General features: G+C 37.5%; 1 protein-coding gene across 2 annotated transcripts in view; it reads left to right on the plus strand.

Annotated features, from left to right (window-relative positions):
- LOC129755128 (sodium/potassium-transporting ATPase subunit beta-1-interacting protein) overlaps positions 1-12296 on the plus strand; it is a 197072-nt gene that overhangs the window by 120024 nt on the left and 64752 nt on the right. For both annotated transcript variants that reach the window (XM_055751468.1, XM_055751467.1), the window contains exons 2-3: positions 6880-7017; positions 7099-7179. In XM_055751468.1, coding sequence (XP_055607443.1) covers positions 6880-7017; positions 7099-7179 — 219 coding nt within the window. The remainder of the gene's footprint in view (positions 1-6879; positions 7018-7098; positions 7180-12296) is intronic.

Below are 12296 nucleotides of genomic sequence, written 5' to 3' on the forward strand. Positions count from 1 at the left end.
TTATTATAGTTTACATAATTATAAAAATACCTTAAAACGCTGTTTAAAAAAAATGCTAAAGACTTTAGCGTCTTCTATCATTTTAACGTGATTCGAGCCCCATCGTATTCCTGAGGATAAAAAGTTATTCTACGATTTTTCGATACGATATCGACGTGAATCGTTTTGAAGACTTATACCTTATACGACTACGTTCGAATTTATAAACCCATTTTTCACGAACGATACTTCTTATACACTTTCAATAACTTTTCATTAATGTGAAATAAAAATAAAACAATAAGGCCTTTGCCTTTTTAAAAAAAATTGTTTAAAATTAAGACATTTTTTAAATTGCTGCAAGATTTGGATTGAAAAAAAAATCAAAAAAAATCTTAAAAAACGAACTCGACTTTTGTTAATTGCTTATGCTGCCAATCAGGACCTTGAGCGCATCATGGGGCGCCATGGTCTAGGACAGATGAGCGAAAACGGAGAGCTGTTTGTAGAATTTTGTGGCAACAACAACATGGTGATCGGTGGATCGCTCTTCCCCCATCGACCAGCACATAAGGTCACTTGGGTATCCCGAGATGGCCGAACAGAAAATCAAATTGACCACATCTGCATCAGCCGAAAATGGAGATGGAGCCTTCTTGATGTTCGCAACAAACGAAGCGCAGACATTGCATCTGACCATCACCTCGTCCTTGGCGAGATACGACTGAGAGTTGCGCGTGTCCAACGGCGCGAGGAGAAAGTCGGGTGTCGATACGACGTCCGCCGGTTGGAGAATCCAGAGGTGAAAAGGGCATACGTTGAACAGCTAGAATCCCGAGCCTCGGAGCTGCTGACAGACGGAACAGTCGAAGAACAGTGGTGTGAAATCAAGAATGCCTTTATCACGACGAGCCATGGTACTCTCGGTAAAGTTTGTGGAAGAAGGAGTGAATGGATGTCGGATGAAACTTGGAGGATGGTCGATGATCGGAGAAAGGCGAAAGTCGGAATTGAGCAGGCATGTACCGGGTCAGCCAAAGCAGCCGCCCGCTTACGATATGCGGAGCTGGAAAAGGCAGTTAAACGAGCTTGTAGACGAGACAAGAGAGCCTGGACAAACTCCCTAGCCGAAGAGGGAGAAAGAGCCGCCGCCAATGGAGATATCCGATTACTATATGACATTTCTCGCCGCCTCAGTGGTGCAAGGACTAATGCAAGAATGCCGCTGAAAGACCGAGCAGGTCAGTTATTGACCGATCGAATAGATCAGCTCAAACGATGGACTGAGCACTTCGAACAACTCTTCCGAGTCACGAATAGCGATGGCCAACAGAACCCGCAGCTCGAAGCGCCAACAGTGAGTCGCATAAATGGCGTCAACTCGGAAGCGCCCTCGCTGGCTGAAATAGAAGCGGCAATCAAAAACATGAAATCCAACAAAGCACCTGGGATCGATTGCATCCCTGCTGAAATGCTCAAAGCCGACCCTGCCCTATCAGCACAAATGTTGCACCGTCTTTTCACTGACATCTGGGATACTGCAACATTCCCGGCCGACTGGATGCAGGGTATCCTCGTAAAGGTCCCGAAGAAAGGAGACCTGACAGAGTGCGGTAACTGGCGAGGCATAACGTTGATCTGTACAACCCTCAAAGTACTCTGCAAGGTGATCCTGAACAGGATCCAGGAGAAAATCGACGCTACACTCCGACGGCAACAAGCTGGATTCCGATCCGGACGATCATGTGTGGACCACATCACAACGCTACGAATCATACTGGAACAAATCAACGAACTCCAGGACTCTCTTCTGCTGGTGTTCGTTGATTTCGAAAAAGCATTCGACCGACTTAACCATGAAAACATCTGGGCGGCTCTAAGGCGAAGAGGAGTACCAGAGAAACTAGTCCATCTCATCGAAGCACAATACGAGGCATTTTCGTGCAAGGTCTTGCACGACGGTGTCTTGTCCGAACCAATCCCGGTAACTGCTGGAGTGAGACAAGGATGTATTCTATCACCGCTACTTTTTCTAATCGTAATGGATGAGATTCTGATTGGATCGATTGACTGTGCACCGAACCGAGGATTGCCGTGGAATCCTTCAACAATGGAGCAACTGAACGACCTTGACCTGGCTGACGATATTGTTTTGCTCGTCCAAACACAACCAGATATGCAGAGCAAACTCAACGACCTCACCGAAAGGTCCAAGGCAGCAGGTCTCAAAGTCAATGTCGGAAAGACCAAGTCGATGGAGATCAACACAGAAAATCCCTCCAGTTTCATGGTAGCTGGGCAACAAGTTGAGAAAGTGGAGTGCTTCCAGTATCTTGGTAGCCAGATAATGCCTGATGGTGGTACCAGAAAAGACATCGAAACCCGGATCAGAAAGGCCCGATTTGCGTTTGCGAGTCTCCGAAACATCTGGCGGTCACGCCAGATCTCTCTACGAACAAAAATCCGAATCTTCAACTCAAACGTCAAATCCGTATTGCTGTACGGGTGCGAAACTTGGTGCACATATGCGGTAACGACGCGAAAACTGCAAGTATTTGTAAACCGCTGCCTGCGGAATATCATCCGCGCTTGGTGGCCTGGCAACTGGATCTCGAATGAGGAACTGCATCGCCGGTGTCATCAAAGGGCGCTAGAAATCGAGATTCGGGAACATAAGTGGAGATGGATTGGGCACACGCTGCGAAGAGATGAAAACGAGATTTGCAGAGAGGCGCTAGACTGGAATCCAGAAGGTCATCGAAGAAGAGGCAGACCCAGAAACTCGTGGCGGCGAAGCCTAGCCGCTGAAATCCGAACTGTCGACGAGAATCTTGACTGGGACCAAGTGAAGACGCTGGCTCCGGATCGTCAACAGTGGAGGTCTTTTAACCCGGCCCTATGCACCGGAGGATCGGCGCGGGATCATTAAGTAAGTAAGTTATGCTGCCTAAAAAATCATTATTTTTGCTCCCAATAGAAATAGAAATTTGAAAAAATAGTTAATGGCCTTCAACGCCAAAAACATTCCTCCATCCAAAAGAGGGTCCCGGACATTCGACCGAACTTTTTGTGACCATTTCATTAAAAAAAATTTAAAAAATATTTCTTGGCTTCATGATGTAGACATTAACTTCAGCTTTCATATGCATAAGGCAAATATTTTTTGGACGTGTAATATATGAACTACAACAGTTTTCCTGAGGCATGTTTTTTTCGGATTTTTTTTCTTTCATGCTGAATAACGAGAAAACTAGAAGCTTTAGCTATATATAATGTTCTAAACATATTTTACAGACGTTACAAGGTTTTTAGTGATATAAGTTTCATTGTAATCGGTTAGATATAGAAAGAGTTATGACGATTTTAGCTTGGAGTGTCAAATTGACACTCCTAGTGCTGATTAGGGTAATGAAATCTAATGCGGATGTTGCCCAAAAAAAAAAACAAAAAAAAAGGGTAATGAAATCTAATGCGGATGAGGGTTAACGCATAGGGTGTTCTTCGATATGCCTGCTGAACAGGTTGTACATTTTCGTCGATGGGAATTTCAATCACAATATCTCTGAACTTTGGAAATTCGGCTGAAGACTCCGATATTTTTTAGATGTCAAACCCTGTTTTGAGAACTTCAAGAATTTTGGAAGTTTGTTCACGAAATAAACATTGTTGACCGTGCTTAGCTACATAGAATTTAGTTTCAGCTTGCCTGTTTCCCCCTTCAATTTTTGCCTCGAATCTGCCAAGATAGCCACAGGTTTATTGGATGCGTATCCCCTGAATGTTCTGTCTACGTGAGTTGTACAGTTTCAAACTTTTACCTTGAGCCGTTTCATTTCATTCCAAATTTCCTCAGAAATGATATTAGCCGCTGCTCCAGATTCTATGACCATAAGTACTCCTACATCACCGATTTTGAACAAAAACGTGTTCTTTCCCATATCATATAATATGTAATCGTCATTCTGTTCTTGTTCTGCGCCACTGACCATTCTTATATGCTTAATAGGTCCATTCTTCCGCTGTTCCGTATTTGCTCGCTTTCGACATTGTTTAGCCCAATGATCGAATCCTCCAAAGCGAAACGATCGAACTTCTTAAATGTTTCTCGTTGATTCGAAACATTGGGATTATAAAAATTTCTTTGTTCTCCATCTCTTTGATCCAAAAATGCTTTGTTAATGGGTTGTACATGCGAAAAACGAGAAATTTCCTTTAACTTTTTCAAATTTTCCTCCAACGCAACACCAAAAGCCTCTACTTCAGACAAAACCATATCGCGTATTCGATTCAAATCTTCTGTACTATGTGCTGATTCTTTAGTACTTACATCTTTCCCGATTTACTCCTCGTCGCCAATATTAGATCGGTATTAATCAGGTTTCCGGAATTGAAAGAGGGTTATATACAAATTTGTTCACAAAAGTTATATTTCGATCTACCTCGTATCCTGTCGCTCAAACAACTAACTTCAAAAAAGTTCTTCTGTGACGCGATTACTTCGATCGATATCACAGATATGAAGTTAATATCTTCGACAAATTTGTTTAGCGGAAAATTCCCTTTGGAGAATTTGTAAATTGTCACAAAAACTAGCAGGCTCGGTTCCACAGAAGAAAAAAAAATAGGGTTAATTTTTAAAAACAAAATAGGTATTCGTTTTTTCCATACAAACCTAAAAGTTCAAATTTACTCATGTAAACGTTACTTAAAAACTCTGCCTAAAATCATGGATGAGTTTTGAGCCAAAACGAAGCTTTTTAGACCCCAGGGTTTGAGAAATTCAAAAATGATCCCAAATCGACTCAGTCTAATGTACATATCGCTTGAAACTTTCGGTTAGGACCGACGCCATAAAAAAGCCATAAATGGCAATATACAGAACCCTATAACCTATGCCAAGCGACCACCAACCATTCCCCCCGTTCGTGTTTTCATTGTTTAAAAAAAAATCACCATTTTAAGTCATTTTGTAACCTTCACTTACAACCTTAAACTATTTTTGATAAATGTTTTTGAGAACATAAGCTTTGAACTTGTAAAATTTTGTGGCCACAACTTTACGGTTTTAATCATGTGTAAATATTTCGATTACTATTTCATTAATCAAGGAAAATGTAATGAGTATGAAATGAAATATCACTCTTGTTTGAAATAAAAAGCAACATTTGCCATACAAGCCATAGTTTCACGTAAATCATGAAATTTCTTCTCTCGAATAGCACAGGTTGAGGTAGAGCGTAAATCTAACATAAATATGCCTCTGCCAGAAAATCTATTAGAGGAAGTAAAATTCTGTCCTTTTTTGGGATCCCAAGTTTAAAGCTGTAACCAAGGGTTCTGAAACATTTATAAATAACGACCCATCCCAAAATAAAACTCGCCCTTGAAACGACGCACCCGCCCTTCAGTTCAGCAGAATCAGCTGACAGTTCACTAAACTTGACTTTGCTGCAATGTGTTGTCGTAACTTAACCGGGTCATTTCGTGTTGCTGCGTGAGGAAATCGCGCCTCCTCGCCCCTTCGTAGACTCAGCAAAACGACAGAAGCAAAAAAAATGATAATAATACAATACCGCTTTATGGCCGGGCGACATGACTACCAGACCCCGAACTCCGACTGCCTGACTGACTGTCTGTAAGCTGGAGCGGAATATGAAAATAATAAAATCGTGCGAAAAATTCCCACGCATTGTGCATTGTCAGGTTGTATGATATAAACCAGAGCTAAATCACAGTCATGACTTTATTAGACTTAAGTTTGCAGCGTGCTGTAGTTTAAATTTTTTTTTGGATGTGGATTTTTACGACTAAATAAGCTGATTAGTGGCGCCCCGTGGTGATTTACTACCCATTCTATAAAAAGAACAAATGTAAATACGAACTTAATCATACTGTTTCTGCATTTAAAGTTCTGCCTCGTCAGTGCAGATTTGCATTATTTTGCATTTCAACTAACCTACTATCAACCATAGAGTCGAGTTGGTTCATACAAACATTCAGGTGCAAGAACCTCATTTGTTAGTAAGCACGCATTGTGAATTTCCAAATTATTCCGTATCAGTTCGACCTTTTAATTAATATAGGTCAGTTATGTACACAGTAAAAAATTCTGAAAAAAATATACTTAGAAGCAAAGTGATGCCCTCTAATCATATTTTACATGTATACCTACACATAGTAGGAAAGAAATCCAAAATCTTACCTACGAAGTATTTAAAATCTGTCTGGCGAGCTTTAATTGTGTACACAAAATTGTGTTTATAATGTGTGCAGCTCCTTCCTGGGAAAAGGAACAAGTGTGTTTCCCATTTTCTGCACAGTTATCGTTGCCTCTTACATACACGCAGCGTCGTAGCATTGAATTCATTAATGATAATTTATAATTAATAGACCAATTTATTTCGTGTTTAAAATAAACCTGCTCAACAAAAATTGCCGCCTGTCGCCAACCACAATTATCTGCGTCCTATAGATCATAATTACGTTTTGATTGAACCCGGATTTTGAACTGGTGTGTCAGAAAAAAAAGCTCTTCAATTTAAATTTCCAACTAAAGGGAATAACAACAGCGTGCAGTGTCTAAATGAATCTTCGTCAGGAATTATTTTATTCCGTTTTAGGACTCAATTAAACTAGTAAATTGTTTTTTTTTGTTCGATTATGATCGTTTTATAAATTGATTATTGAATTATACCTTTCCCTTTTAAATTCATTTCAACACAGCACACGAATCAATAAAGAATTATATCTCCCGTATGCATAGTCGTCTCTACTCAATACAAAATGTTACGACATCGACCGAGCCATTATCGGAAGAAGAACGCTCCCTCTTAAACTAATAGAACGTAATTTCGTTTTGCTAATGAGTCTTTTATCATCTTCTTTCCCGTTTAATTGCAGTTATTCGTCATCGAGCGGCAGGTGTTCGACTTCCTCGGGTACATGTGGGCCCCGATCCTGGCGAACTTCTTCCACATAATATTTGTGATATTCGGATTTTTCGGTGCCTATCAGTATCGTCCAAAATACCTAATAACGGTGAGTGTGCGACAGCTATATTCTTCCAAGTTGATCAAATGTGTGACTTATGTTTGTTTTCTGTTTTTGTTTTCTTTCCAGTATTCCTTATGGAACCTCTTATGGATAGGATGGAACATATTTCTAATATGTTTTTACTTAAATATAGGCATTTTAGATAGGGTAAGTACAACCGAAAAAATCTTTTGTTTGCATTCCTCTTTCCCGAACAAACTTTCCCAAAGAAAATTGGATTCGCTATCTCTAGCCTTCAGTTTCAGTTTCTTCAATTTCCGAAAGGAAAATCTTTCGCTAGCTTCTGCTGCTGCTACGAAAGGAGTGCGTTTCGCTTGCTGAAAGATAGCAATTAGCACGCCTTCTTAATTCGCAATATATTTCCACTTTCTCCCGTTTCATTAAATAGTTAGGCCAATTTCCTGTCGCTCACTCTCGACTCGAGTGAAGAGAAATATAGGCTAGTATGTATTATAGTAGTAAACCGGTGCCATCTTCACGGAACCAGTTGAGACGGAATGACAATTTTAGGTCCATTGACATCGTTCCACTAGCTTTGGTGCACAGCGGGAGCAAGTTTTCCCATTCGGTTTGGAATTTTGTATACGACTTGTGAGTGACAAAACGAACGCATCGAAAACTTGCTGTATTTTTTTTAAAATAAATTCTTCTTTAATGTGTCTGGGGGTATTACAAACACTGATAAGCTGATTTAACTTCCCCTGCTTAGGAGAAAAATATTCATCGCCCAGAGCTCCTGGCGCCAACTATCTTATCATTCCCTAAGCTTCGTTACCCGATCATGTAATGATACCAATAGCTAAATTTCGATTTTTTTCGTAAATCATTCAATTTTTATTAAACAATACGAAAATATTTTTTAAGAATAGTTATGTAACTCAGATAATTTAAATTTTAATTTCAATGTATCGGTTCAATTCTATTCCTGTTCAAAAGGTGTTTAAGCTCTTTTAAAAATTTTATCCAGAGGGAAAATTTGAAGAAATTTAAGATGATCTAAATAGTATATTTTCTAATAAAATGCATAGACTAAATCGTTCACCAGAAGATCCTTTTTTAAAAAACTGCGTTTTTTTCGCTTTGAAAGTCTTTAAATCTATAACTTTTATTCATTTGCTAAATTTAATTCGTAAAAACTGTTGAACTTTAATTCAATTATATTATGAAGTTATTTTTCAAATTCTAATATCCTAATAATTGGAATAGTTTTTTTCAATATGAAGAACTGATTTTCATATGTAGGCACGTTTCAAATTTTGTTCCTCAAATTTCAAAGCTCAATGAATCTAGTACATTTCAACCATCGGGACCTTTTTTCACTGGGAGGTAAACATAACAAAAATTGAACACCATAGCAACTTATACTTTTGCACGCAGAAAAATTCAAGCAGGCTAAAAATGCTTGGTAGATAAGGAAATTTCTATATATTTTTCTACGTGTCATTAGAACACGTGGGTTAATTTTTGAATGCTAGCGCCCCATCACAACAAGTGTATTATTCACTTACTAAGCAGTTAAGACACGAACCTTTGGTTGATGAAAATGTGGTTCAGAGTTATATCAGTTTATCAGTGTTACAAATTTTACTACCTACCTACATATTGATTCACATCCACAAGAAGCAACAAGAGTTACTTATTCAGTTTATCACTGATAAACAGATAAGAGACTGTCAACAAGAGGCGAGCTAATGAAGACCATCAATAAATATTACTACTCAAATATTTTCACTTTGTGAGGTAGAGTTATTGCTTTTTTTCTTATTTTAGTACGGAAGTAATCAACTTTTAGAACACTGTTTCTCTAAAATTATCCATTTTTTTTTGTAAAGTTAAGTTTTAGTTGTCTTTTGTTTTAGTTTTCACTCCAGTAGCAATGCGATGAACAAACCGAGAACAAAAAACACTCGAAAACAAGGTTGCCGAAATCACAGAAAAATCTGTAATTTCACAGAATTTTGAGCAAATTTTCATCACAGAATCTGTGTCACAGAACACAGAATTTTGAAATTTTCACAGATTTCACAGAATTTCTAAATTTTGAATGGATTTCCGAAACTATATTTTTTTTGACAGTATCAAATTAAGATTTCTTACTTTGAATCAGTAAAGTATGATAGGATTGGTAATGGTAATTGATTTTGCCCAACTAAAATGTATAAGACACCCTATTTTTCATGAATTTTCTATGATATTCAAGGAAATACCGTCACAGAAATTCATCACAGAATTTTTTTGGTAAAATCACAGAAAGTCAGAATTATTTTTCTCAAAAACACAGAATTTTTTTCGGCAACCTTGCTCGAAAACCCTCAATTGTCTCTATTCTTTTACGCTTACAAATTTAAGGAGTTTCTATTTAACCCTCCGGAATGAATTCTCTATACCTTCTCTGATTAAAAAAAACTGTATGAAATTTATAGTTTCATAAAACTTCTAACGTAGGTAGCTACATAAATTATGATACTCATAGAATATTCAGTCGCATTCTTAATTTTTTACGTAATATAAGATCTAAACTAAAAACAAGCTTGAAAAAGCTGTTAGAAAATCAGCTATTAAATGGTCAAGAAAAAAATTCACTTAGTTGATTCAGGTACGCCAGTCACGACCAAATGTAACGTGGCGTAAAAATCATAATTTTTCAATCAATCAACCATTGTAGTTATTTCAGTTAGAGAAGAGAAGTTTGAATAGTGGATTGAAAAGTCTACGTGACATTATTAAATTTTTGAAATACTTTTTCTTCTTCTTATACCAACATGGCCAAAACTTGTATGCATCCTGGAAAATGCAAAACTTGTGTTTCTCATTTTTCTTTTCAACATAGTGTCTCATACATGGAACATGCATTGCAGATACTATTACGGCCAGGCCAACCATGTGATGAAAGCGCAAAAGATACAGGATCGAGGGAGGGATGAAGCGTGGAGTTCCCTGCCAAACGCTTCTTATGATTAAATAAGAAATACCTAAAGTGTCAACTTATTTGTAAAGTTGAAATGAGGAAAATTAAATGGATTGATCTCACCCGAAACTTCCAAAGTTTGACGCCAATTCGAACAGATAATCACATGTTAAAAGCAAGCAAGAATTTTTATGTTGGTTATTTCGTGCAGACAACTGTTTATAACAATTGTTTTTACTAGAAATCCTTGTCAATTCTTCTCAGGTCCTTGTCAAAATTTCATTACTTTCACAGAACCTTTGTTTTCCAGATTTTTCTTACATATCAGCAATCGTAGCAAGCCACGAAAAGCTTAGCATGTTATCAATAGCTCACATGTAACAACCAGAAAAAAATTGAACTCTGGGTGTTGGTGAAAATTTATGGACACTTAACTAATCACTGACTCGTAACAAATCTTGTCGAAGAAATTATTTCCGTCACTTTTAGATGTCGCCATTCCTCCCTATCAAACACCTTTTAGAGGGTTGGCTGTTAACGTGACAGAAGAAACTTGGCTGAACTCGAGCAAAACAACATGATATAAAAAGACTTCGAAATTTTTCAACTCCGATCACCAGCAGCCATCGGCCAGAAACACTACATTTTTCCGGGAAGGAACTCAAAATGAAATTCCTTACCAATTTTATTGAGAAAATAACCCCTGGCCTTCCGGTAATCACTCCAATGATAAACCGCAGTGGTCGTTGCACTTCTTCGTCGTTTAACTTCAATTTTTGTAACTAAAAGTCAATTTAAACAAAACTTTTGCGGACGAAGAAAAAACGCATGATCGCCTACTTTTCTCATTGAATTCTTAAAATACAAAAACTTTTTACGAATTTTCTAAAGTAGGTATCTATTTTTCTAACTTGTTGTCGATCTGCATCATTTGAACACTTCAGAAGAATGTTTTGCTTCTAACTTCAATTTAGATATTTACTATGCTTTTTTCTGAGCATCGGTTTTTAATTTGGACTTAATAAATAATTGTATTGTAGCTAAGGATTGTCTGGGAATACATTTATTTTGTTTCGATAAAAGGTTTCGATTAATATAAATTCTAAACAGATAAGTTGAGAATCAAGACTCAAGAGACGTATAAAGGGTGACTCAAATTAAATTGCATCACTTTGCAAACGCTGTTAAAAATAACCTACTAGATATTTTTGTATGGGAATTTGCCTAAAGATAGTCATTTTCTGAAATTTGATCTCTAAATTTCTAAATTTGTTTTGAAGATCTGAAATTTGTATTCTGTTTCTATAAGCTCATAAGTTGGTAAATTATATAATTGATATAAATCCCCCCCCCCCCCCCCCTCTCCCCTTTCCAATGCGGGAAGGGCTCACGAACTATACCGTAGAAATATTTTAAGTATCTTAAAAACGTTAGATGCATGCCACATTTGGCTCCATTTGTTTGATAAGAGTTTTCCTGAGAAAGGAGGGTATCCAATTATTCGTACGCAAACAACTTACCCTACAAAATATGTTTCCTTTTGCTTGATATATTCTCAATTCATGCCAAAAAAAAACTGGTAAGGGAGGTTCATGTCCTTCCAATCCCCCACCCCTTAATAAAAGGAGGTCGGAGTCTCAAATAATCATTTGATCATTTCGTACTCATAAAACCTCCTAGGGTGATTTGCCAATCGTTGCACAGCTAAGCACATGATTTTGGATTTTATGCTGTATTTCAGTCATTTCAAACAAATTCACTCGATTTTTTTTGTTGATGCACTCTTGCAGGATTGGTCAACAAGATCCAAAAGTTCAAGTGTTTGAAAATAGTGACATAAAAATATAAAAAATCATTTGAAACAGCTTGTCAGTGCCCAATAGTTGCTCAGGCAAATTTAACGTCGTGCATAATGTTGTCCGATTTTTTCCAATGGTTGCACATTTTAAAAATCTTCTTAATGCTCAGCCACCATGTGGTCGATGAGGCTGATATTTGCTACAAAGCTCATTATGAGAAAATCTAGTTCAAAATCTAATATGGTGACGGCCCCTTTTGAGAGAGGGGGGGGGGGTTGTCTTTTATATAAACCGTCCAATGCACAATTGTATTTCTTATATGTCCTACCAACATAAAATTTTATGTCTTCAAATTCTCATAGAATTAACTAAAAGATATTTAATGCTTAATTTTTGAGTGCCTATTTACAGTTGAAAAGATTAAAGAACGTTATCTGTTATGCTTTTACCCCTATGAAGAAGATGTGATTTTATAGAACAATTGCTTTAGGATTGAATTGGAAATCGATCGATTTTTACATAAAACTTGAAAATGGACACAACCACGCCCGAAGTTT

This window comes from Uranotaenia lowii, chromosome 3 (genome assembly GCF_029784155.1).
Source record: "Uranotaenia lowii strain MFRU-FL chromosome 3, ASM2978415v1, whole genome shotgun sequence".
NCBI classification, from domain to species: domain Eukaryota; kingdom Metazoa; phylum Arthropoda; class Insecta; order Diptera; family Culicidae; genus Uranotaenia; species Uranotaenia lowii.